This window comes from Delphinus delphis, chromosome 3 (genome assembly GCF_949987515.2).
Source record: "Delphinus delphis chromosome 3, mDelDel1.2, whole genome shotgun sequence".
Taxonomy (NCBI): domain Eukaryota; kingdom Metazoa; phylum Chordata; class Mammalia; order Artiodactyla; family Delphinidae; genus Delphinus; species Delphinus delphis.
Genome location: NC_082685.1, coordinates 164,310,359 through 164,336,701, shown reverse-complemented (window position 1 = coordinate 164,336,701; position 26,343 = coordinate 164,310,359). Strand labels below are relative to the sequence as shown.

Here is a 26,343-nt window from a genome sequence, read left to right as displayed (position 1 = left end):
AAAATCCTGTTCCTCATTGAAACTTCACCCAATTAGCCTCCACTGACAACTCCAGTCTGAACCACTAACAGGTTGGTAAGTGATTTTCTGTTTATATCATTCCTTTTACATTTATTGGTTGGCATTATACTGCAAAGGAAGAGCTTTTTTCTCTCCCTACTGATCTATATCATGATGAGCTCATGGATTCCTATTTTACTTAATAGGTTATAATCTGTTAATGTAATATTTATTTTCATGCTCAAATTGTCCTCAGCATGGCCAACGGGAGCCTCTTTGAGCCAGTTTCTTTATCCTTTTAGCATGGCCCTATCACTTTTTGAGCCTTTCCTTAATTTCTGCACAAGATGTTCTAGGCTTATCTTGTAGTTTTCCTGCTTCAGCCCTAAAATCTGACATTTCTTCAGAGTCTTGGTTCCTCTTTTTTTCCCATATATTTTTTGAAACTTTCAAACTTTATTATTTTTTAGAGCAGTTTAAGGTTCACAGCAAAAGTGAGAGGGAGGTACAGAGGTTTCCATATACCCCTACATAGGCTCCCCATTATTAACATCCCCCATGGTATATTTGCTATGATTGATAGACACGTCATAATCACCCAAAGTCCATAGTTTGCATTACAGTTCACTCTTGGTCTATTATTATGGATCATACAGTCTTGGTTCCTTTTAGTGGAGCATGGTATTAGAAACCAAAATCTGTATACTCAGTGTGCTTATAGCTACTGAGGTATCACTGCATGTCTATCATCTCAGAGGACAGAACTAGGAAATGTATATAACATACACATAATATTAAATACTATATATTTCCTAGCATATATATTTAATATCTGATATATATTATATATGATATTTATAGACATACATATATAGTTGAGCCTCGAATAACACTGGTTTGAACTGCATGGGTCCACTTATACTCAGATATTTTTTCAATAAATATGTACTACAGTACTACACCATCTGAGGTTGGTTGAATCCAAGGATGTGGAACCACAGATATGAGGGCTGACTATAAAGTTATACTCAGCTTTTCAACTGAGCAGTGGGTCAGTGCCTCTAATCCCCACATTTTTCAAGGGTCAACTATATATATTTCTATATTTGTTTACATTTTTAAAAATGAGTTCCTAATGATACCTATATTTCCAATCCAACACCTCAGGGTTCTTTCTAGCCTTCCCATTTTCCATATTAGTATTTTCTCCAACAGTGGGAAATCTGGTCATCATTATTCAACATAATCAATTGTCGAACCACACCAGTCTTCTCTCTCTGCCACCCGCATGCCTCTCCCTTCAGCATCCATGTTCTTGCCCACATTACTGTTGTGTCTCATAGCAGGAAGGGAGGAGAAATGGAATAGAAAAATGGAAGGGAAGGGAAGATGGGATGAGAGGGAAAGGAAGATAGGAAGGAAGGAAAGAGTTTAATGTTAAGATAATGCCATAAACTGCCTTCAATTATTTATAGACGTTAATGTTAAGCTTATAGTAAGGCACTTTACTTAATTATCATACGTATACTTGGTCAGCAGCAATTCTGTGCAACTTCTGTGCAACTGTTGCAAAGCCTTGGGCTTCTATCTAAACATGGGCTCATGGTAAAAAGTTGAGAGTTTAGTGGCAGTGTGAAGAGTGTGGCTACAAATGGCAAACAGGTGAGGTTTAACAATTATAGGTCTGAAGATGAAGACAGACCTGTGCTTTAATTTTGGTTCCTCTTCTACGTATGGCCAAAAGCAAGTTACTTATTAGCTGTCTCAGATTCTTCATCTGTGAAATGGCTACAATATTTGCTTTGCAAGATTGCTATTAAAGTTCATTGGACATAATAGGGAGTTAGGTTAATTACTGTTATTGTTAGTTTGAGTTAGTGCTCAAAAAATTATACTGTTGTCTTCCCACACATCCCCTGTTGCTCCTTTGATTGTTATATGGAAATCCAGAATTACTAAGCTATAGTATCCTCATGGCACAGTGCACACACACACACACACATACACACATACACACACACACACACACAGAGGCTGGAACCACATGTATGCTATACCTTTAAGTGTCTCTTTTGATCAAAATGACTTTTTCTCAGGTTGAAATTCTGTATGAATTCTAACTGGTTTCCTTGGATAAAAGTGTGGCAAATAAAAATATTTCTATATAATCTTGGTGTCCTTGTTTGAAAACAAAGAGAATTCTAATTATAATGCATATCTATTGTTTTGTCTTCCCTTTTTTTGTGGGAAATGTTCTTTCTGCACTTCAGTAATGTAGTTCAATGGCGGTGTACACGTTATGTTCTTAGAGACCCTCATCATTTGGTTCAGGGATGGGCACTTAGCTGGACCAATGAACTGTCCTTCCCCAGGAATTGTTGAGACCAGAGATCATTGCCTTCAGCCTGTCTGATGGTGAGGCTGAAGATATGACCTTGAGAGCTAACAGGGGCCTTGTCCCCAGCCATGTGGAGGAAGCTGGTGGAACAAGAAGAAGCTGATGTGCAGAGAGAAGCAGAGCAGAGGGATGGGGGCAGAGAGGGGACTCTGGTTCCAGCAATTCCTGGGGCCCACTGGACCACTACCCTTGTCACAGTTTGTTCATGTCGACAATCCATCCCTCCCTTTTGTCTACTAGCTTAGTTGGTAACCAAGAGAGGTCTGACTGCCTTATGTATCTCAAAGGGTTTGTTGTGAGGACCAATGCCCGGCACATAGTAGGGACTCAACACATATTGGTTGATTACTCTTAGGTTTAACCTCCAAATGAAAAATGAAAAATGAAAAAGGTTGGGGCAATTCTCAACTCTAGAAGTAACCTTCCTTTGAGCATCACAAAGGAAGACACAGAAAGACAAAAGGAGGGAGCCCTCCACTCACACCGCATACACCCACATCCCTCCAATCCTAACCCAGGTCTACTGCCTGGAGGTTCACATACCTGCCCGGAAAGACCATCAGCACTTCATTCAGTAAATCTCGAAGTCTACCTCTCAGAATCCTTCCTGCTTTTGCTGTACAACCCCTGAGGCTGGGTCTGGTGGTCCTGAACTGTGACCCCAGTCTGAGTTGAGTGGTCTGCCACAGGCCTTACAGGGGATGTGAGTGCTCTGTCCTGTTGGGCGGGAGGGGTGGGGACTGGGGTATGAGCCTCCTTCAGATTCCATTCCTTGGGAGATAATATAGTCTAAACATATTTAAGAAAAAGCTTAAATATGCTCAGTTCTCAAGGTCAGCCCTTGGAATCAGCGGGCCTCCATTTTTGTTTTTTTTTTACTATCTTAACCTGACTTTTGGCAACTCAGGTTATTTATTTATTTTTTATTATTTTTTAATTTTGGCTGTGTTGGGTCTTCATTTCTGTGTGAGGGCTTTCTCCAGTTGCGGCAAGCAGGGGCCACGCTTCATCGCGGTGCGCGGGCCTCTCACTATCGCGGCCTCTCTTGTTGCGGAGCACAGGGTCCAGACGTGCAGGCTCAGTAGTTATGGCTCACGGGGCCTAGTTGCTCTGCGGCATGTGAAATCTTCCCAGACCAAGGCTCGAACCCGTGTCCCCTGCATTGGCAGGCAGATTCTCAAACACTGCGCCACGAGGGAAGCCCGGGCCTCCGTTATTGTGTCAAGACTTTGAATTCTCTCCTACCTCGGGTAACATGAGTGACACTGGTCAAATCAGTGACATCAGTCCTCAAGGGCTGCTCTCTCTACAGGATTCCACTTCGTTATTTTTATTCTAAGTCTCATTCTGGTTGATGAGGCTTGGGGGAGGGCGTCTTCCCAACTCCTTCACTCACACAGATGGAAAAGAGACTGCTAGCATTCCTGAATGTATCATGTATCTAATCTATATGCAAGTCATCTGCATATTCTTTAAAATAGATTTCCTTGGGATTAGAGACACCATTAGTTCTACTCAGGCGATTCTAAAAGTGGTGACCTTTCTAACTTGTTATTTTCTACATAGTTCTTCATTTAGACAAAAAGCCAGGGATTACAGTGAGGAAAGGTGCTGTACTGATGGAAGCAGAGCTCAGTCCGAAGCAATTTAGCTCTGGCCAGATAAGCGTCCGACACGCAGTGTTATCAAGCCCTGTCTGTATCTGAACCGATTTCCCTTAGAGGAGAGTGTTGCAGCCTCCAGCCTAAGCAGGTTATTGAAGCAGTCCTTCCAGTCAAATGAAGAAGTTTCCCCGGGAGGGAGTGTGGTAGAGTTAGAGCTTGCCTTTTTAATTTCAGTGATATTTCAGTACTTCCTCAAAACGTGCATCAGAAGTGCCCGCGTGGGGAACAAAAATGCGTATCCCTGGGCCGACTCCAAACACGCGGCACCAGAATCTCGGGGCGGGAGGGAGGGGGACGCCGAACTTGTATTTTCACAGGCGCCCAGGTAACTAACTCTTCAGCTCTGAGACCCACTTTTGTCTGCACCGTGCCCGGCCGGCGCTGGGCTCGCCACCTCGCCGTCAGGCGCTCGCTCCCGCTGTTCTCCTCCCTCAGCTCTGCGCCTTCTTTGTTGCCTCCCTCGGGGTCATTAGAACTCAGCTCCTTCTAAGGTTTCAGCCCCATTGCCCCGCGCAGCCCGCGGGACAAAGCCCGTGCGGCCCGCCACCCACGAGAGTTGCCACCCGCTGCCCGCGAGGGGCGCCGCAACGTCCCCACGGCCGCCACACACCGAGCCAAGGAGCCACGGCCGCCGCAGCCGCCGACGGAAGTGACGGCACCTGTCGTTGACGCGCCCCGCCCCTTCCGCCTCCGCGCCCCGCCCAGGCCTCTCCCCTCCGCCCTCCCCGCCCCTCCCCCTCCCCTCCCTCGCCCGCTTTCTGTCAGCCTTTCTCCCTCTCCCTGTCCCCCTCTCTCCTTCCTCTAGCTTCCTCTTTCGCACCTGAGCAACGCACCTGCCCGGGCCCGGCTCCGCTCCCTCCTCCCTTCCCCCCGCCCCGGCCGGAAGGCTCCGGCCTCCGCCGCGGGAGCTTGGCGGCTGCGTCACCGCCGCCCCCCCTCGCCGCCCCAGACAAGATGGACACCGCCGAGGAAGGTAAGTCGGCGGCGCCCGCGCCCTTGCTCTGGCGACCGGGTTCGGGCCGGGCCCGCGCCCGGTCCGCGGCGCTCGAGGCAGGCGGCGGGCGGAGCGGCGGGGGCGCCTCGGCTTGGGGCGGGCGCGTGGGGACGGCGGCGCGACCCGGCGGGCGGGATGAGGCGCCCGGGCCGTTTGCCCGCCGAGCGGCGGGCTCGAGGGGCGGCAGGGAGCAGGAGGTGACCCCTTGGCGCCCCCGGCCGTTTCTCGCCCGCGCGCGCGCGCGCGGAGCCCAGGACCCCTACCCGGGCCGGGGGCGTCGGGCTGCGGTGGCCGCGGCCGGCGTGGCTCCCCGCCCCCTCTGTCCCACCAGTCCCGGGTGGGGGGGGGGGACGGCGCCGTGGTCGCTGCACGAAGTCTGGGGGCGTTTTCCACGCCCTTCCCCACTCGGTTTTGTCTTTCTTTATGTCGCTTTGCCCCTCGCTCTCTGGGCCCGACCCTTTCACGATAAAACTTCTTTGTTGACTGAAACTTAGCGAAAAATACCCCGCCAGGTGACGGCCTGGTGGAGTGAACTGACTCCGTATTTAAAAACCTTGCCCTCTGCTTGCGTGGCCCCTAGTTGTTTGTTTACTAAGCGAGGCAGAGGCAGGGCCACCGGGGTTATTCGAAGCAGGAAGGCTCTTTGTTTCGGTGTAGTTTATTTTGTGCTTAGTCTCTGGCACCAATAAGCAGAGTTTTGTGTGTCTGTTTTGCTTTGTGAGTGCGTGTGTTTTGGATGTGGCTGTTCTGGAACAAGCTGACTCTTGTGAACTGAATACAGAAGTGAAGACATGACTGAACATCTGTGACTATTGAAACGCATTTGCTGATCCCGCGAAGGTAGTTGGGTTGTTTTTAAGCAGTTTTATCTTTTTGGAGTTTATCGAATAATTTCGTGAGTCTATAGAGGAAGTTCCTAATCGCTTTCCTGTTGTTGCGGTTATCGGTGAAGATACATTTATGCTTTGGGTTTATTATGTGGGGATATGATAAGCGTCTTGCAACCTTACAGGTTGTGATTTTGATGATTTTAGATGAAGATCGTTGGGGACTATCGTGGTGTGCAGTAATGGGTGATGAAAAGTTTGATGTCTGTATATGTGATGCGTGGAGGGGATCAATTTATCATTTTTTTTTAAAGAAGTCTTTCTTTGGATAGGAAGAACCTCAACTGTAATGATATTTGCATGTTATACTTGACAGTTTACAAAGCATAGTTACATGCCTTCACATTTGATCTAAGATCCCTATGGAGTAGGAAGGTATTATTATCTTTTATAGGTGTGGAAGTTAGTTTAGTTATTTTAATAGTTTGTCCAAGTTTCACACCCTAGTAAGAGAAAGATTTGAACCTAGGTATCCTGATTACACAGTTTTCCTTTCATTATGGCTCAGTTGTTTTTATTATGTGCTGTGAGTGAAAGGTAATCACCACAGGAGACTCCTTTGGAAAAAATAGTAAAGTGAAACTGCTGAGGAGGTTAGGAATTACTTTCTTTTGACAGGTGGTCCTAGTGTGTAAATTTCCATCTACATCCATACATCCTTTTGGATTCAAATTTTAATGACTCAGTCTAGTAACGCATGTGTTTATTGATTTATCAATTGATACATACTGGCATGTTTTATTAAGTTCCCATTCTTTGAGCTTAGGCACTTAGTAATTGCATACACTTATGGTATGATAGTGGAGATTCATGAATTGCAGAATCGCAAAGCTGGAATCATGAAAGAAATATTTTCTGAGTGCTTCTAGTGCACTGCCCACCCCCTCAGTCAGGGTGAGGTACAAATGATATTTATTTACTGACTTGAACACTGTTCTCTATTGAAATAACTGACATTTACTGAGGACTTGATGGACGGCATGTACTTCACTAAACATTTTATACACATCTCATTTAACTCTCCTAAGACTGTTAGGTAGGCACCATTCCCTTTTTACACATGAGGAAACTGAGGGTTAGTATGATTAAATAACTTGCCCAAGGTCATACAGGTAACAGATGTCAGAGGCAAGATTCCAACTCAGATCTGTCAGACTCCGTGGTTAAATTTATAAGTGGATACCCAGTGTCCAGTGTTGAGATGACTGTATTTTTGTCACTCCCTTTATAAGATGAATCATCTACATAATTTGAAAAAGCTTTACTTTGCATTTGTTTTATGACACTGTTAGTCATGAAATGAAAGTGAATTTTAATACTGCTAATGCCTAATTTTGCAAAATTCCAAATTGGAAGTCTTCTGAAATTTTCAAAGTTAATGTAAATTTAACTTGAAAAAATGCTGGAAGGAAAGGGAGGATTACAGAAGATTTCAGGATAAAATGACAAAGTGAAGACACCGAAAAGCTTGGAAACTTCTGTTTGCTAAATGAGTTATTACAGGTTATTTCTTAAATTAAAAAATGCAATTGGGTTTTTGATTATAAAAGAAACTTTTTTTTTTTGGTAGGAGACTTGGAAAATATGGCTAAACATAAAGAAAATAAAAATTTTAAAAATCTTTAAATTTTATCACTCGTTAAAAACACTGATGTTGTTTACTTATCTGTTTTTTAATATGTTAATCTGAGCAAACAGAAATCTGAAACACCAACCTGCAAAGAGATTGTTAAGCTCTTCCATCTCTTAAAAATTGCCTGTTGCTTTCCTCTAATGGTACCATATATGATGTTACCATATATGATGTTACAATGCTCAGAATGTTTCATATTTGTAGTAAACAAGACTGAATTCTATTAGAAAATTGGTTGTTTGCCAGATGGATTTTGACCCTTCATATTTTGTGTTTGCTAGGTATTAAAGATCTCTAAAGTGTTCAGTGTATTGTTTTATTTTTGTAAAATCAACAGTTTTATAATCCATTCTCATAATACAGCCATGCCTTGTTTTATTGTGTTCATTTTATTGAGCTTTGCAGATATTAATTTGTTTTTACAAATTGAGAGTTTGTGGCAACCCTGCATTGAGTAAGTCTGTAGGTGCCATTTTTCCTGAAGCATTTGCTCACTTCATGTCTCTGTGTCACATCTTAGTAATTCTTTTAAATATTTCAGATTTTTTCATTATTATTATATTTGTTATGGTGATCTGTGATTTACTGTTGTAATTGTTTTGGGACACCATGAACTGTGCCCACAAAGACAGTGAACTTAATAGATAAATGTGTGTATTCTCACTGCCCTACCAACTTCTGTTCCCGTCTCTTTTTTTCTCCTTGGGGCCTCCCTATTCCCTGAGGCTCAACAATATTTAAATTAGGCCATTTAATAACTGTAATGATCTCTAAGTATTCAAGTGAAAGGAAGAGTCTCATGTCTCTCACTTTAAATCAAAAGTTAGAGATAAGTAAGATTAGTGAGGAAAGCATGTTGAAATCCGAGATAGGCTGAAAGCTAGGCCTCTTGCACCAGTTAGCCAAGTTGTGAATGTAAGGGAAAAGTTCTTGAGGAAAGTTAAAAGTGTTCCTGCAGTGAACACATGGATGATAAGAAACAGCCATATTGCTTATATAGAGAAAGTTTTAGTTGTCTGGAGAGAAGATCAAACCAGCCACAACAGTCCCTAAAGCCAAAGCCTAATCCAGAGCAAGGCTCTAACTCTCTTCAGTTCTGAGAAGGCTGAGAAAGTTGAGGAACCTGCACAAGAAAAGTTTAAAGCTAGCAGAGCTTGGTTCATGAGGTTTAAGGAAAGAAGTTGTCTCCATAACACCAAAGTGCAAAGTGAAGCAGCAAATACTGACGTAGAAGCTGCAGCAAGTTATCCAGAAGATCCAGCTGAGATAATTCTTGGTGGTCACACTGAAAAACAGATTTTCGGTGTAGATGAAACAGCCTTATATTTGAAGCAGATGCCACCTAGGACTTTCAGAGCTAGAGAGGAGACGTCAATGCCTGGCTTCAGACCTTCAAAGGACAGGCTGATTCTTGCTGGGGCTAATGTAGCTAGTGACTTGAAGCTGAAGCCATTGCTCATTTACCATTCCAAAAATCCTAGGGCACTTAAGAATTATTTTTAATCTACTCTGCCTGTGTTCAGTAGATGGAACAACAAAGCCTAGATGACAGCACATCTGTTTACAACATGGTTTACTGAATATCTTAAACCCACTGTTGAGACCTACTGCTCAGAAAAAAAGAAGGTTCCTTTCAAAATATTATTGCTTATTGACAATGTACCTGTCACCCAAGAGCTGTGATGGAGATGTACAACAAGATGAGTGTTGTTTTCATGCCTGCAAACACAACACCCATTCTGTAGCCCATGGATCAAGAAGTAATTTCAACTTTCAAGTCTTATTATTTAGGAAATGCATTTCATAAGGCCATAGCTGCCATAGATAATGATTCCTCTGATGGATCTGGACAAAGTAAATTGAAAACATTCTGGAAAGGATTCATCATGCTAGATGCCATTAAGAACATTTGTGATTCTAACACAACATTGTAAATCAACTATACTTTAATAAAAAAAAATAAAATTTAAAAAAGAACATTTGTAATTCATAGGAAGAGGCAAAAATGGCAACATTAATAGGGGTTTGGAAGTTGATTCCAACTGTCATGGATGATTTTGAGGGGTTCAGGACTTCAGTGGAGGAAGTAACTGCAGATGTGGTACAAATAGCAAGAAAAATAGAAGTGGAGCCTGGAGATGTGACTGAATTCTGTAATCTCATGATAAAATTTTAACAGATGAGGAGTTGCTTTTTATGGATGAGCAAAGAAAGTGGTTTCTTGAGACAGAATCTACTCCTAGTGAAGATGAAATGAAAAGTTGTTGAAATGACAACAAAGCATTTAGAATATGATGTAAACTTAGTTGGTAAGGCAGGGGCAGGGTGTAAGAGGATTGACTCCGATGTTGAAAGAAGTTCTGTTAGGTGAACTGCTCTCTATCATCAAATATTTGAACTTCAGAGCTTGAGGAGATCTTAGATCTTCCTCATTTTATCAACTAGGAATCTGATCCTGCAAAGCACTGATATTTTTCAGTTTAAAAAAAAAATCTGTTCTTTGCTCAAGGATATACATTTTTTAAAAGTAAAAGCACTGCAACATTGGAGTAAATGTTGCAAGTATTGATGTATGAAACTCTCATTAAGATATTAAACGTTTTGCCATAGTAGGGTGCTCTCATTTCAGCCCAGTGATATATAGAGCTGATGTTTTTCATTTTTCTAAATTACTGCTCACACTAGCAGAATGTAGTATAAAATCTTAGCAGCCTATTTTTATGGACTGCCAAAACAATTGTTCTTTATGCTTTATGAGTCATATTCATTGGGAAGGGATGAAGCTGAACTTTATCATAGTTGATCATGTTCTATATCTATTATGGTAAAACCTTGAGGTGACTTAGATTTGGAAGTAATGAGTTAAAAGGATAGGAAGTTGTCAGAACCAGACAGCTAGTTACTGTCTTTCTAGAACCACATGGTCTTTCATCTCTGCTTCCAGTAATGCCTGCTTCATTCTTCTTGCCACAGATCAACTTTCACTGCTTTGGCATGCTTACGGGCAAGCATACATGCACTTATTTGACAAGTGTTTATTGAGCACCTGTTAACTAGCTAGGCACTATTTTATGCACTTGGGCTAGGCTGGTAACAAAATAGACAAACTCCCTTCTTTCATAGAACCTACGTTCTTGTTTTTGGCTTGGTAGAGGAGGAGGGGAGGACAGAAAATAAACATGTAGTAAATTATGTGGCATGATGAGATGGTTATATGTGCTGTGGAGAACAGTTAGTTGGGAGGGAACAAGATGGGTGAGAAAAGGATGAGATGAAGGTGGATTACAAAGGGGCATGAGTTAATTTTGGTGGTGATGGATATGTTCATTATCTTGATTGTGGTGACAGTTTTACCAGTGTCAAGCGTATCAAGTGATAACCTCTAAGTAAGCGTATTTTATTGCATGTCCGTTATTCCTCAGTAAAACTGTTTTTTAAAATCCATTGTCTTTTACTCATGCATGGCTTTGTAACCTCATGTATTGATTATTTGGTAGCTGTTGGATCAAGTTATGCAAATCTTCCAAATCTTGACACATTTTCCTGTGTAACATAAAAGTCACATTCATTAACGTCACCACGTATCTCAAAAAGGCTTTAGGTATTGGAGAAGCTGTCGTTCTTATTGTGGTGGATGTAGGTTTTCTAAAATCCTAATATTTGCTTGAAAGTTTTATTTTTGTCAGTGGCAGCAAATATTGTCAGTGTTTTCCTTGGTTCTTAGACTCACTTCATTCTTTTGTGACACAATGCCTGCCGAATACCCAAATCTGTCTGAATAACTGTTGTTTGTCATTTTGTTGTTGTTTTGTTTTTTTCCATAGTAAAAATGGTGTTTCGTGGGGGGTGGGGGTGGGGAAGCAGTTAGTTCAGCTGGTAACTCCAAAGAGTAATACAAGTGCTTTTTCTTGAGACAAACACTGCTGTTGAGCCTGAGTCCAGGAGTGAGTCCACACTCTCTGTATTTTTCACCTAAAATTTCCACTTGGTTCTTCTTTGAATCTTCTTTTTCCTTGGCACTTTGGATCCAGTGAGGAGACAGAAAACACAGTAACTTAACTAGAGGAAGTTGAAAGAATTGTTAACCTATGATTAGAGAATAATTATAAAGATGTAAGGACTACTGTAAAGTGTACTGTGGGCCTGAGGGAAAATGTCCAAGTAAGGACAGACTGGGGAGGGGTGAGGGCCCCTCCTCACAGCTGTGGTTCAGACCTCATTGGAGAAGTATGGAGTTGTCCAAGCCAGAGCTAGTTCACAGTTTCTGGGTGAGCAGGAAACAACCCTCCAGGGTGGATGCAGGAGACTCAAGGTTGATGGGTAGGCATGCAGACAGAGTTAGGGTACCACTGTGGGCTCAAGGCCTGGAGTGTGTTGAGCTGTTATCAGTAGGGCTGTGAGAAGTTGGATACTAAAGCAAACCTACTGACAGGGCAGCGGGAGCAAGGAGGGCTCCAGTCCTCCTGTGTGGTCCCTTCAGCACCCTCTACCGACAAATTTATTTTTAAAAACTCTTTAAAAGAGTCCAATCTCTTATCAGTGAACAGGTGGTACTGAAGGATAAATTTGGAGCTGAGAGGAAATATTCAGTACATTGATACTTGGCACACTCCTGCTAAAACTTGGGAGTTATTGCCTGTGCTGCTGAATTTGCATTTGCCCACTGCTGGCAAAATCCTCACCACGAACTCTAACTACTGCAGGAGTCCACAGTACCTGCAGTTAGCTGCCACTGCTGTTTTTAGAGCCAGAAGTAGGAAATGGCTTTACACCTTCCCACCATCTTATGATCCCACAGAAGAGCTTCTCATTGAAAGCATGTAACTCAAGCCTAGTCAACGAGGCAGATGTAGTTTTCAGGCTTCCAGGAGCAATAGTATAGGTGAATGTTAGTTTTGTAATGATCAGTAATCTGGAGAGATAAGAAATAACTAAGCTTTGGGATATATGGAGAATTGGGATATATGGAGAATTGGAATTTAAATGTATGCTTTCAAGGCCTAATTACCAAATCCATGGTAAAAAAAATAGGTATACTTTCACAGTCAAAATGGAAGTGTTTTTCACAGAATTTTAGCAGTTAAAATTTTCTTGTAATTGTAAAAGTAGCAATGAAACAGTAGAAACTTTGGGAAAACGGGAAGGAAATCACGCATGTTCTCATCTAACCAATATAATGGCTATCATTTTTTGTATTTTCTCTTTTAGGCTGTTTTGGGTTTTTTCCCTAGTTCTAAGGACAGTGTGTATTCATTTTTTTATTCCTGCTTTGTTTACTTAACATTATGCAGATTTCCATATTGTCATATAACTGTTAATATTTGCTATTTTTAAGGGATTATAGACATTTGTGTAGTGAATGTACCACAATTTATGTAGCCACACTTCTGGTTTTAGCTATATAGGTTATCCACAGATATTTTGAATAATACTTCTTAATAATGTATTTTTAATATTTGTTTACTGTAATCGTAGCTACTAATTATAAAATTTTTGTTAATCAGCTATTAAAAATCCTTTGTTACTGCAACCAGGTGAATCAAGGTCAACATTAACAGTCATAAAAATCATGTTGATAATGTACCGTTCATATTCTGTGATGAAATGGCACTTTACCTATGTGATTTTCCTCCCCAGAACCCATAGCCCCACTCTAATCATGAGCAAAAACATCAAACCAATTCTGGGACTTCCCTGGTGGTGCAGTGGTTAAGAATCTGCCTGCCAATGCAGGGGACAGGGGTTCGAGCCCTGGTCTGGAAGGATCCCATATACCACGGAGCAACTATGCCCGTGTGCCACAACTACTGAGCCCACGAGCCACAACTACTGAAGCCTGCGTGCCTAGAGCCCGTGCTCCGCAACAAAGATAAACCACCGCAATGAGAAGCCTGCACACCACAACAAAGAGTAACCCCTGCTCACCGCAACTAGAGAAAGCCCTCGTGCAGCAACGAAGATGCAATGCACACAAAAAATAAATTAATTAAAAAAAAAATCAAAGTCATCAAAAACAAGGAAAGTGTGAGACACTGCCAGAGCCAAGAGACGACTAAGGAGACGTGACAAATAAATGTAATGTGGATTCTGGAACAGAAAATGACATTAGGTAAAGATCAAGGAAATCTGAATAAACCGTTGATTTTAGTTAATGATAGTGTGTCATTATGGCTTCATTAAGTGTAGTAGAACTACCATCCTAATGTAGGATGTTAATAAGAGGGGATACTGGGTACTGTGTACGGGGGAGCATTGTACTGTCTCCTCACATTTTCTGTAAGTGTAATCTGTTCTAAAAAATAAAGTGTATTAAACCCTTTGTTTATTAAATTATCACTAGTTTATCAGCAGAAGGAAAGTGGAAACATTTTGAAACCTTATGTGAAACAATTTTCAGGGTAGACAGTGGCTTAAGAGTTAAGATGTACCCAAAGCTTTAAGAGTTGTTTTGCATTTTTTCTCATAGTAGATACTTAGAATATATTTGGTGATACTGGATTTTTGGCTAAGAAAACTAACGGGATGGGCTAGCCTTGAATGGGTGTTGACTTCCACAGCTGGCACCAACTTGATAACCTCTCACACTATTGGGTGTTCCCCCTCCCTTTCATCTCATGGGCTGTCTCCATATTCAGTCACTAAGGACTTGAAGGTTTCATTCAAAAAAAACTTTACTGAGCTAGGTACTGTGCTAGGAACTTCTAAAAGGTATGCTTTGTGAAGATATTAAGTATTCAAATAAAGCAACAAAAGTTGCCATAGGAGTTAACAGAAGAAATTTACCCTTGAAAACCAGGAAGAGCTTTGCTTTATTGTTCTAGGTAAGTTTGCATTCATAACCAGCAGAGTGCATTGATTTTACTTTGGCCTGAGCAAGATTTGTAATTTTACTGCATGTAAATTTGGTGGAACCTTACTCCACCACAGAACATTATTTCATTTTTAGTGAAGGGCCTCAGGCTGCACCTTTTGTAGACTGCACTCTCCTTTTGTACCCTTGGCCTTGTTATTCTCTTGAGGTTTTGGGTAGTGGGATTGATCCTAGTAAACAAAATAGATTATTTTTTCTTTGACTCCCCCCCCTTTTCTCCATTGAGCCATTTTATTTGCACATTGTTATATACTCCTAGGAAAAAAAATTACAGGATTTCTCTCCTATGTGTTTTTGTCTTGTTTCTTCATGGTTGTCCTGCCAGCTGAGGTTGTCAGTACAGTGAAACCAAGCTAGAAGAATGGAAGTAGGTTATTTTGACATTTTCCTAGATTTTTGAGTTGCACTTCAAATCTGGGCCTGATCACTCCATGCTTATTTAACTTGCCTTTGAGGTTCACAATAATTTTCCCAGCTCTGTGATCATCAGTGATTTGAAATTTGGCAATGTAAGCATGCTTCATCATTACAATTAGAAACCAGATGATTTTGAAGCATAGCCTGACAAGAACCTGGCATTTGTCTCTCTTTTCAGCATTGTTAATGCTCTTGAGAGCATCAGCCAGGTCATTCATGCACACCATTGCGGTAGCACGGAAAGATGGTGAAAAGAGTTTTCTTTGACTTTCTGTGTTGGTGGTGGTTGTGCTTGTTTTAGTTTTTGTTTTGGGAAGCAGCTAAGATCTTTTATAAAACAGGATAGGCTAATTTATGTCTTAGTCACAAAATTCCCCCAAACCTGAGCAACAGAAGGTTGCTTTAAGTTTCTTACTGACATCACGTCCAGTGTGGCTGGGGAGAGATTCTCCTGCTAATAATGCTGGTCACTTGGAGATCTAGATTGGAGACCATGGCTTAGCACATGATTCCACAATTGTTCAGGCAAGAAAATGCAGTGTGATGGATTGTGTTTATTGGTGCCCAAAGACTTCTATCCAGAAGTGATGGCACATCACTATAACTCATATTTCATTGACTAAAGCAAGTCACATGTTCAGGTATAATTTCAGAGGTGACAGGGAAGTGCAGTACTGCCACATACCCAGAAAGTAGAATGCCAAAAATATTTGATGACCAATGCTGATGATTTCCACAGTCTCTAGCAACATTAATTCCTACCTGGTCGGATGAAATAAATGTGCTCATTGGGGTATATTTCAATCTACAACTTCATTAGAACACATTATAGAGAGGGAACTAATTTTTTTTCATGTCGTTACCTTTTCTCATTTGTTCTTTTTCTCTATGTCTGTTTAGACACTAGTACTGTAGAAAACCTGATTTTATTAAAATTAAAGTGTATTTAAAGTCTTCCTTATTTAATGTCTCTTGAGTTTTTGACAAGTGCATATAGTCATGTAGCCACCACAATCAAAATATAGAATAGTTCTTTCACTCCCCAAAATAACTTCGTGTCTTTTTATGGTCAGCTCCACCCCCAGACCTGGCAACCACTGATCTGTTTCTGTCTGTATAGTTTTGTTTTTTCCAGAATGTCATAAGTGGAATTAAACAGTATGTAGCTGTTTGAGTCTGGCTTCTTTCAGCTTAACATAATGCATTTAAGATATAGTCACATTGTTGCCTGTATCAGCAGTTTGTTCATTTTTATTGCTGAGTAGTATTCTATTGTAGGGATGTGCCACAGTTATCCATTCCCCAGTTGTGGAATGCTTGGGTTGGTTGTTTCCAGTCTGGGAGAATTATGAATGAAATTCACATAGGTTTTTGTGCAAACATAAGTTTTCATTTCACTAGGTTAATACCTAGGAATAGGATTGCTGGATGTATGGTAAGAGTATATATGTTTTTATTTTTGTTATTTTAATAGGTATGTAGTGGTAATCTTACTGCGGTTTAAGCTTTGTTGTTAATGTAAAATTTACATAACAAAATTTACCATTCTAACCATTTTTAAGTGTCTGATTCAGTGGCATTAAATATAAGCACATTGTTGTACAGTCATCAGCATCTTAACTTTGTTTTTAATTTGCATTTCCTTAATGAGTCAGCATTGTTTCCATTTGTAGACCTTCTTTGCTGAAGTATCTGTTCAAATCCTTTGCTAAATTTTTTTGGACTATTTTCTTATTGTTAAGAGCGAATTAGTAAGCTGGACGAAGAATTTGAATAGATAGTTCACAAAGAGAACATGGCAAAATGTGGAAATATCCAGCTTCACTAGTAATAAAACTACTTCTTACTTAGCTGTTGTACTAGTTAGTTTTACCCTTATATTTCAGTAATGTGTTTCATTAGAGGGAGCAAATCTACTGTTCAAAAGGAAGAAAATTATAAATTTGGAGCGGTAGATAGTAGATATATATAAGATATTGACATTAAATTATGAAAAAATAAAACATTCAAGGAAACTTGATCACATAAACAGGTTGTGTATGATAACGTCAAAAAGTTGTCTTTTGGAATTGGGGGTTAGGTTTTAAATCCTCATTTCCTTATTAACTTGCTTGATAATATAGTTGGGCTAGGATTAGAAATAGAGTTTGCTAATCTTAAGTCTACTCCCCACTTGTTCTTGACTGTCAGAGGTGATGGTAGGGTCGAATTTTTTTCTTGTACTGTTTGGCTGGGGTACAGCAGTAGTTACTGTCTCAAGTTTTCTGTCTTGCTGAGTTGCCCTTCCCTGGTCCTTTGGCTAGAGAGAGAGCAAGCTTTTGGGGGGAATTTTTTTTGTCTGTTCTCATTGGTGTTTCTACCTTGCCAGCTTCTCCACCTCAGCCTCCAGTCCAGGATACTTGAGGCAAAACACAAATCCAGAGAACTCACTGCCTTGTGGTTCCTTGGCGTCCCAGCTTCTTTTGCTGATCTGCCTTCTCTTCACCTTTTAGAGTCTTCTTATGTTTGTTTTGTATTACAATATCCGGGGTTTTTAGCTGTCCTTGGCAGGAGGAGTAGGCAGAAAACTCCTACTATTTCATCTTGGTGTAGAATCTTCATTCGTCTTTTAGTCTTTATTGCTGCCTTTCTCTAGAGCGAACCTTTATCCTTATTTTCTAAATGATATGTGTTTTACATGTTTCTGAATTTTTTTACATGTGGAATTATATAGGAGTAGGTACTCTTTGTGTCTGGGGTTCTTTATCACTCAACATCATTTTGTGAGATAAATCCAAATTGTGGTTTGTGGTTTTGGTTGGTTTATTGTTTTTGCCATGAAATATTAAATTATGTGAATATACCAAAATTTATTTATCCAAATTTATTTGCCAAATTTAGGCAATTCGGGTGGTTTCCATTTTGGAGGCATTATTATGAATAGAGCTGCTATGAACATTCTTGTACATGTCTTTGAACATAAGTATATAGGAAACTATTAATTTTAAGTAAGATATTAGCAAAATACTACACAAATATATACAGTTGATCCTTCAGCAACACTGGTTTGAGCTACTTGGGTCCACTTATATGCGGATCTTTTCCAGTACTTATATGGTGTTGGCCCCTGTCCCATTCGTGGGTGTCACATCTGTAAATTCAACCAACTGCAGATCAGAATTTTCATCTGAATTTGCTTGAATCCGTGGATGTGGACAGAACCTGCAGATGTGGAGGGCCAACTATGGGACTTGAGTGCCCTGGAGTTTTGGGATACATGGGGGCTCTTGGAAGCAATCCATCCATGGATGCCTAGGTACACCTGCACTATAGGCAACATACACTTATAAAATAAGGAAAGAACTTCTTTCCCCCAACCCTGATCCCCACAACGTAGCAACTGTTAATAGTTTCTTATGTATTCTTCCAGAATAAATGTTTAACTATGACCTTTATATACCTGTGCCTTGTTTCACATTTTTCTCCTGGAATATAGATTGGCAGGGAAGAACCTTTGCTTCTACTCCATACGCACGGACTAGCTAAGGAAATTGAGTTGAGGATATAGAGCAATGGCAGTTGCAGCCTATCTCTTAGGTAGCTTTTCCTGACCTCCATTTCCCTGATAAGGAGTGGATAAGCCACACCGAATCAGGTGTGGCTCAGGGCCTGCTAAACAGCTGAGTGTTTGCCTTGAAGAGTTTTATAGCTGAGGCTTATCACCATTCTGGTTGATTTATAGCAACAATCTTTGCCTTTCCATTTAGGGAAATATTTATACATAAAGTACTCTTGAGCAAAACTCAGTCACAACTTCATCATGTGGGGAAACAAAAGAGTCAGTACTGCAAAAGAGATTTGTGATGTTGTTTCTCGGACCAGATTCTGTATTAGAGTCATTTAGATGAAATGGTTTTAATAGAAATGGGTTGTGGGTTGCATAGCAGTAGGCTTTTAGGAATGTTGAGGCAGATTATTTAGATCTTATTTTGCTTTCTTTCCCTGATGAAGATATAGCCAGTGAAAGTTTTAACACATTTTGAAAAACATGGTCAGTGAAATAGGAAAATTGCTAACATGAGTTTTCACATTTGTGTGTGTATGTTAAATAAACCACATGCAAAGACCTTCTGCTAAAGAACTTCACTGATAAGATTGGACTTGGTGGGCTTCCCTGGTGGCACAGTGGTTAAGAATCCGCCTGCCAGTGCAGGGGACATGGGTTTGAGCCCTGGTCTGGGAAGATCCCACATGCCGCCAAGCAACTAAGCCTGTGCGCCACAACTACTGAGGCTGTGCTCTAGAGCCCGTGCTCCCCAGCAAGAGAAGCCACCGCAATGAGAAGCCCGTGCGCTGCAACAGAGAGTAGCCCCCACTCACCGCAGCTAGAGAAAGACAGTGTGCAGCAACAAAGACCCAACGCAGCCATAAATAAATAAATAAACAAACAAACAAATAGGACTTGGTAGTGTTAGTAAAGTGAAAGTTCAGCTATGATATTTACAAATTGCATGTTAACCTTTGATTGTTTTTTTTAAAGTTTCATTATACAAAATTTCAAACTCTCACAAATAGATTAATGTAATAAACTTCCATATAACCAGCATCTGGATTCAACAGATACAAGCATATGGTTGATAATTCTTTTATCTCAATTCTTTTATCTCTTGCCTCCCCACACTTCTGCTGGATTGTTTTAAAGGAAATCCCAGATACGATATCTTTTCATCCATGAATACTTACGTATTCTAAGAGATAATTTTTTTTAAACAAATAACCACAATACCAGTATCATACTTACTGTCTTTATCCTCCAAGTTTTAAAGTAACAATCAATATTATTACTATTAACATGATGATTACTGAATTCTCTTTAGGATTTCTTTATAGTTCCTTCTGTCTTTGGATATAGCCTACTTGAGGATATATTACCATGTTTTAAAGTCTAAAGTAATTATTTTCTGTGATTAAGCTTGATATACACAGGTTCATTTGATTTGTTTTTGGTTTATTTTGCATTTTGATTATTATATGATTTCCACTTTTATTATTATGTAAAAGATATCCATGTAAAACAAAGTGATTCAGAAGTCTAATGTTCCCTTCCCTTTTCCTTTTATAATCAGTGGAGCTTGTGAAGTCCCTGATACAATAATGATAATTGTATGCATATGTGTATTTTGAGAGAGCCATAGTTATTCTCTGATTTTTTTCAGATGTTCTGTGAGCAAAATCTATCTGTGTATCTATCTCTCAGCATACCTAAACATACCACTACGATAGAGCAGTGGTTCTCAAACTCTTTTGGTCTCAGGATCCCTGTAAATTCTTCTAAAAGATTCAGAAGAGCTTTTAATTGCCGTATAAGAGAATAAAAAAATTTAGAAATATTTATTCACTTAACACACTCATTATGTGTTAATATAAAATTTTTTTCATGAAAATAACTGTATATTCCAAACCCAAAATATTGGTGAGAAGAGTGGATTTGTTTTATATTTACATACCTCTTAAATGTCTCGTTTAATGGGAGGCAGCTGCATTCAAACAGGTGTCTCATGTAGCCTCTGGAAAACTCCACTGTACACTGGCAAGACAATGAGAATAAAACACTATTAGTGTTATGGTGAAAATAGTTTTGACCTTGCAGGGCAAGGTGAGTCCAGTCCTGTACTTTAGACTGTCGAGCAGAGCTCTGGGCCTTGATTTAGATTTGTTGTGTTTGCTTAGTTTTCTGTTTATTGGTTCGTCCTTCAGAAGGATGGAGTCTTCTGAAGATCAGTGTCTGGTCGTATTCACGTGTTTCTCTGTCCTGCTAGTGGAAGTGCTGTCTCTCCAGTCCCACCCAACCCCACCTGCCCCTCGCGGCCGTGCTATGGGAGTGTGGGGAGACGTTGTGTCTCTTGCGGGTGGGCACATCCCTCAGCCTCCCGCTGTGATGTCCTTGCCGCGGCTCCCTGCGCCACACAGGGCTAGGTCACCTTGTGGGGCTGGTCCCTGTCTATGAGGCACCCGGCTGGCATCGGCCGATCAGCCGTTCACACCCATGTTGATACTGTTTCCGGTGTTTGTTCCTGCATCCCGCTAGCCCAGGTGTGCCCACAAAGGCTGTCCCTGCCCCACCCCAGTCCATCGCCGCATAACTTGTGGCTGACCAGTCATCATGTTGGTGGAGGGTGACGTGGTGACCCTCATTCGTGTAAGCCCAGTGGTGTCTCTTGCCGCTTTCCTCTGCACTGTGTCTTGCTTACGGGACACCTCTTGCCGCGCTTTGGCTACTGCGCCCTAGTTTCTACTCCCGCAGCTGCCTGAGAGCTGGCCGGGGAGACAGGATGAGGGGGAAACCACTTTGCCCTATGACTGCAGCTGCCTCCCCACACTCGCACTCAAACCCACCCTGAGTGGTTGATCCTGCCGTAGCACATGCCTGTCGCTAAAGTTAATCCACGGCCGTCTAAGCACTTCTGGCTTAGACACCCTGATGTTGAGAATGACTTTGAGCGCTTATTTGGCTCCTACCTGCAGAACTGTGGTAATTCTAGAACTAATCCATGCCCATGGGCATCAGCAGCTCTGCTCTGATGATTCTAGATGACCAGGATTGCACGTTCTGTGGCCCTATTAAGGAGCCGTTTTGCGTACCATGGCAACCACCGTGACTGGGAATTCGGGTGATGGGAAATCTGGATTCGATTCCATACAGGAAGCCTGGTAATCGACTACTCCAACCTAGGAAGGTAGCAGATTTGCCACTCGCGACCTGAGGGTGGGGAGGCAGTGATGAAAAACAACACTGGACACTTTCGAGGTCTGGTAATCGGAATGAGTCCACTTAAAATCCTTTAAGGCAGATCTGTTGTGTGGCAAATCTGGTACTGGCAGCTGAGGTAATCCCCAGCTTCAGTGGCAGGGTATTGAATTCGGTGCAGTTAAAATGCTGTGTGATCTGCCGTGCGGGTCTGCGGATGGGGAGCCGCCGTTCCTATCCGTACCCCCTACTTCTCAGTGCCCTCCTGGCTTCTAGCCGAGTCTCCATGGGCTGAAGTGTGCACTTGAAGAAATTAAAGTACTCCAAGCAGGCGCGAGCTGCCTGCACACTGCTGCTGGAAATCCTGGAATGGGAGCATGGTTCTGTTTTGTTTGTGTTGGAATTTGATTGTGGAGGCCCATTAGACGGGATGGCTGGGATGCTCATACTGCACCGCTAGAGCTCAAAGTCTTAGATTGATGTAAGACTGACCAGAGTGAAAGCTTTTGCCGTGGATGTTTTCATTACTTAAGGATGAAGGTGAAAATGGGAGGTTTGAAGAGATTCTGATCCCATGTTGTCTGACCATAAACAATGCCGACTGCCCTCGTTATTTCCGGTAATGTGCCGGCAGCTTATTGCTGGCAGCTTACGGGAAACTGAAGTCCTTCGGATGGTGGTAGCTGGAGTGTCTGGTTCCAGAGCTGAAATTTGAAGGCACAGCGGTGTGGTCTGCGCTTAATTTGACTCAAGCTGGACAACCCTACGCGACTCCATCACAGACAGGATTGGCACTTTGATAGCTCTTACGTGGGTGGTGGTGCATGGCCTTTCTGTGGTGCTGGAGTGATTTGTCTGGCTCCTTGATAACCGGGGAGACTAGTGTGCTCACCACTTAGGTTACCCCCAGTGCTTGATATCCCTAACTTCGACAACAAATATTGCTTAGCCACCCAGGATTGAGCAATCACAAGTCTGTGAAGCTCTTAAGGGGCTGTAACTGCGCCACGCTTCTCAGCATGTGCGTATCCCAGTCTGACAGGTGCTGGGGATTCATTATTAAATCCATTAGTGCTGGGCTCTGGGTTGCAGTTATTCCTCATTAATGAGGAATTCCCTGTAAGAGAGTAGATCAGAAGCTTGCATTAAGTCCCTGCCCGTTGTTCATACTGCCCATCGCCCCTCAGATTGCCCACTTGGGGTTGGCATTTGGTCTTGGTGGATTGCTGAGAAGATGGTCTAAATGAAAATCGCAACCAGGTTTCGGTAGGTGGTCCTGCAGAAAGACCGCGTTAAGGATCGAGCAAGCGAGCTTGAGGGATAACTTTCGGCCATCTGTATCTCACCCGCCACCCCAGGCAAGACTGACGCTAGTGCCATGAGAATCACTTGGGGCGGGGGTGGAGGGAGTGAAGGAAGAGCTGCTGCCCTTTGGTGGCCGACCCGTAGCCCTGAGCTTCCGTAGTTTCTGCTTAAGGTGGTCTCTGGCTCGCCTCTCTCTGGCCTTCGTGGTCTTGGGGTGCCCCCTCCACACGCTATTGTGTGTGTGTCTGTTCCTGTCTGTCTCTCCCTCTAGGGCTGCTCTGCTGTTTCGATGTGTTTTTGTGAAATTTAAACTTCACAAAAAGGACCAGACTTAGGACTTTAGACTTTAAACTGTTAGGACAGGAATGGTGAAGTGATTTTGCATATTTCTATCTATAATCTGTTAGTTATGAGAAAGTACAGTTTCAAGTAAACCACAGTTTCCGTTATTTTCAATTTTGATTTATTTACAGAGCTCTCATACAAAGGGACAGTTGACCTTTTATATAATAGAAAATTTTTAAGTTTCAGATATACTAGATTATCATCCTGTTCACACTTTTTAGTTTTCCATGATGTTGATTAATGTTTTACCTAGTGATAGAGTCTTGCTTTAGCATGCAGTATTTTAGTTTTTGGTGGCCTATTATTTTTTTAAAAGTTATAACCAAAGATAATTCAATTTTTCTTTTTCATTAATAGACATATGTAGAGTGTGTCGGTCAGAAGGAACACCTGAGAAACCTCTTTATCATCCTTGTGTGTGTACTGGCAGTATTAAGTTTATCCATCAAGAATGGTGAGTCATCCTTTTAGAAAATTTTTATGTCTGAGCTTTTCTGTCATCTATATAAGGGATACTGTTTCAGTGAACTTTCTCTGTAACTAGTTATTTCTTTAAAATTTTTTTTGTGAAAATTTGGAAATTACCCATATTTCTTATTACCATGCCATGTCATTTTGGTATATTGTCTTTCAGATGCACGTGAGTACCCATTTGTTTATTTCTACCATGGAGAGCTTATGTTTGTGGGAAGTGTTATGGTGTTGTAGTTTTGCTTGGCATGATTATAGTTTACATTTAGGAAATGCTTTGTGTAAGGTAATAACTCAGTGCTTGTATACATTTTAACTCATTTAATCCTTACAACAAAACTGCAAGGTGGAGTATGATTATGATTTTATGATTATTCAGATGAGGGAACTGAAGCATTGAAAGGTTAAGTAACTTGTTCTATGTCACACAGCCAGCCAATTAGTGATAGACCTAGCCACCAGGTAGCAGTATCCTTAGACCAATATTAGAACTGATGTTGATGCTTGGAGGTTCTTCTATATTCAGTTATCTTTGAGGATGTTACAATTTACTTTGATTAGTTAATTGTTCAGTTAATTGAAACTGCTTTTTAATAGAGGAAATACATGTCATTTTTATCTTTATCTGTTATAATTCTGTACTCTTAGAGGGCATTAATGATAAAAAGTTTAGGACTTTCTAAATTTAAAATTGTAAAAGTTCTGTGATATGTAAAATTTTAGTAAAGCAATATTAGTTTTCAATGAAACCTTAAAAGTTTTTTTGTTATAAACACTATACTTATGAATGTATTTGTAATTGCAGCTTAGTTCAGTGGCTGAAACACAGTCGAAAAGAATACTGTGAATTATGCAAGCACAGATTTGCTTTCACACCAAGTAAGTTCTTTCGAAGTTTTCACTGCATTTCTAGGTTATAACTGGCCACATAAAGGTGTTTAAACAGTTTTAAAGCAACTGTGTTCAGCTTAATTTGTCTTTTATGGTAATAGAAAGTATTGCTATAACATTTTGGAAAATATTTTTAAAAACTACACGTCAGCTTTTAATACACCACACGTCAGCTTTTAACACACCACACGCACGTGATTTAATTTGTGGGATATTTCTTTTTTTTTTAGACAAGTTCAAACGTGTACAAAGGTATAATGAGCCTGTATGTATCCATCACTCAGTTTCATCCATTTTCAACTCATAGCCTTTACATGTCATTCCCTATGCTCTTGTTCTCACCTCTCCATCCTTATTAAAGCAAATCCCATCATTTATGATTTCATCTGTACATATTTTAGCATGTATCTCTAAAGAGTAATGGTTTTTTAAAAAAAATACAGCTATAATATCATTATTTACCCAGAAAAATTATTGATGCCTTGAATTTGTCAAATATCCCATCCGTGTTCAAATTTGGGACATCTTTTGAGTTTAAATTATGTTGGTTGGAATAATAATAAAGACAAATACTAAAGACAAATAATAAAGACAACTCACTTTTTTAAAATAAGACTTTTTAAGCTCAGTATTTTGTAGGCTTTGGTAAATGTTTTGCAGATCTTTAAAATTCTAATTGTATTTATAACTCCTTTACCTATTGATTGATACTTAATATTGTTCATCTTAAATAAGTAGAGGTTTATACTGGCAGGTTATCAATAATTTGAAGCACATTTTCATTCTCAGATCCTAGTATATTGCTCTCCCCTCCCAGAGATTTTTTTATGCTTTAGTTTTTGTTTGTTTTAAGCATCTTGAGCTGCTGAGTGTAAATTCTGTAAATTATTGTTAGTTTTACCTTGTCTTTATGTGATGAGTGTATATAATTAAAATCATTACAGTTTCACTTTTGAAGCTTTGTATTCATAGTGCTCAAAAAATGTCAATTCTGTTATTTTGTAGTCTTTAATTTTCTGTAGGGCATAAAAACTGTACAGCTTAAGGTTTATTGCAAACTGCAAGACTAAATAATTGAATATCTTCATGAAGTTTGATTGATAAGAAATACTCATGTGAGCTTCTTTATTCTGAGGCCAATAAAAGCTTGTGTTTGTACCTTTTAGTTTTCATTTGACATCATGTGCTCTGTTTATCTTTTTCAAAAACTCTGTTTACTGGTTTAATGACTTGCTCCTGTATATCAAAAATCCTCTAAAGTACTGATCTTTGTGGGTATGTTGTAAAAAGTTGCTGTTTGTTACTTGTTCACTCCTTTGTGTCTGTAGCTGTGAACAGTTTTGTAATAGTGCTCTCATAAATTTCACATCACTGATTTTAAAACTTTATTTATCATAGCTCTTTGTTTTGGCCTTAGTGGAGAAAGAGGCCTTTGTTCCTTCTGTATGTTTTTTCGGAGAAACCTGTGGTAGAGCAGTGGTTTTCACTGGAACCGATTACAAAAGAAATCTTTCTAAAATGTGTGTACATAGGTTCTGGTACCAATTCCAACATGTGTGTGGGGTGCTTTTCCCTACATCAGTGAGCAGTTCTGCAGGACACCAGCTGGGCGTCCTACAGTTTAACCCACTTCTCATACTGTCTGCTCCAAGATAGCATTCCATTCCACAGGTTGAGGGCTCCGTCCTTAAAGGACTGGTGTCCCTCAACCCCCTGCAGATGCTAGTCGCAAACCCAGGC

General features: G+C 40.7%; 1 protein-coding gene and 1 pseudogene across 3 annotated transcripts in view; one reads left to right on the top strand and one right to left on the bottom strand.

The window, feature by feature from the left end:
- Positions 1-4,818: 4,818 nt before the first annotated feature.
- The window catches only part of MARCHF6 (membrane associated ring-CH-type finger 6), a 76,530-nt gene continuing 55,005 nt past the window's right edge, over positions 4,819-26,343 (top strand). The window contains exons 1-3 of one of the 3 annotated variants that reach the window (XM_060009666.1): positions 4,819-5,035; positions 23,599-23,695; positions 24,518-24,591. In XM_060009666.1, the coding sequence (XP_059865649.1) occupies positions 5,017-5,035; positions 23,599-23,695; positions 24,518-24,591 (190 nt within the window). In that variant the 5' untranslated portion in view covers positions 4,819-5,016. Of the gene's footprint in view, positions 5,036-5,146; positions 5,897-13,295; positions 13,686-23,598; positions 23,696-24,517; positions 24,592-26,343 lie in introns of those variants that run through there. The other 2 variants (XM_060009667.1, XM_060009665.1) reach the window with 2 other exon arrangements.
- On the bottom strand, positions 13,693-21,260 carry LOC132423678 (small ribosomal subunit protein uS8-like; annotated as a pseudogene).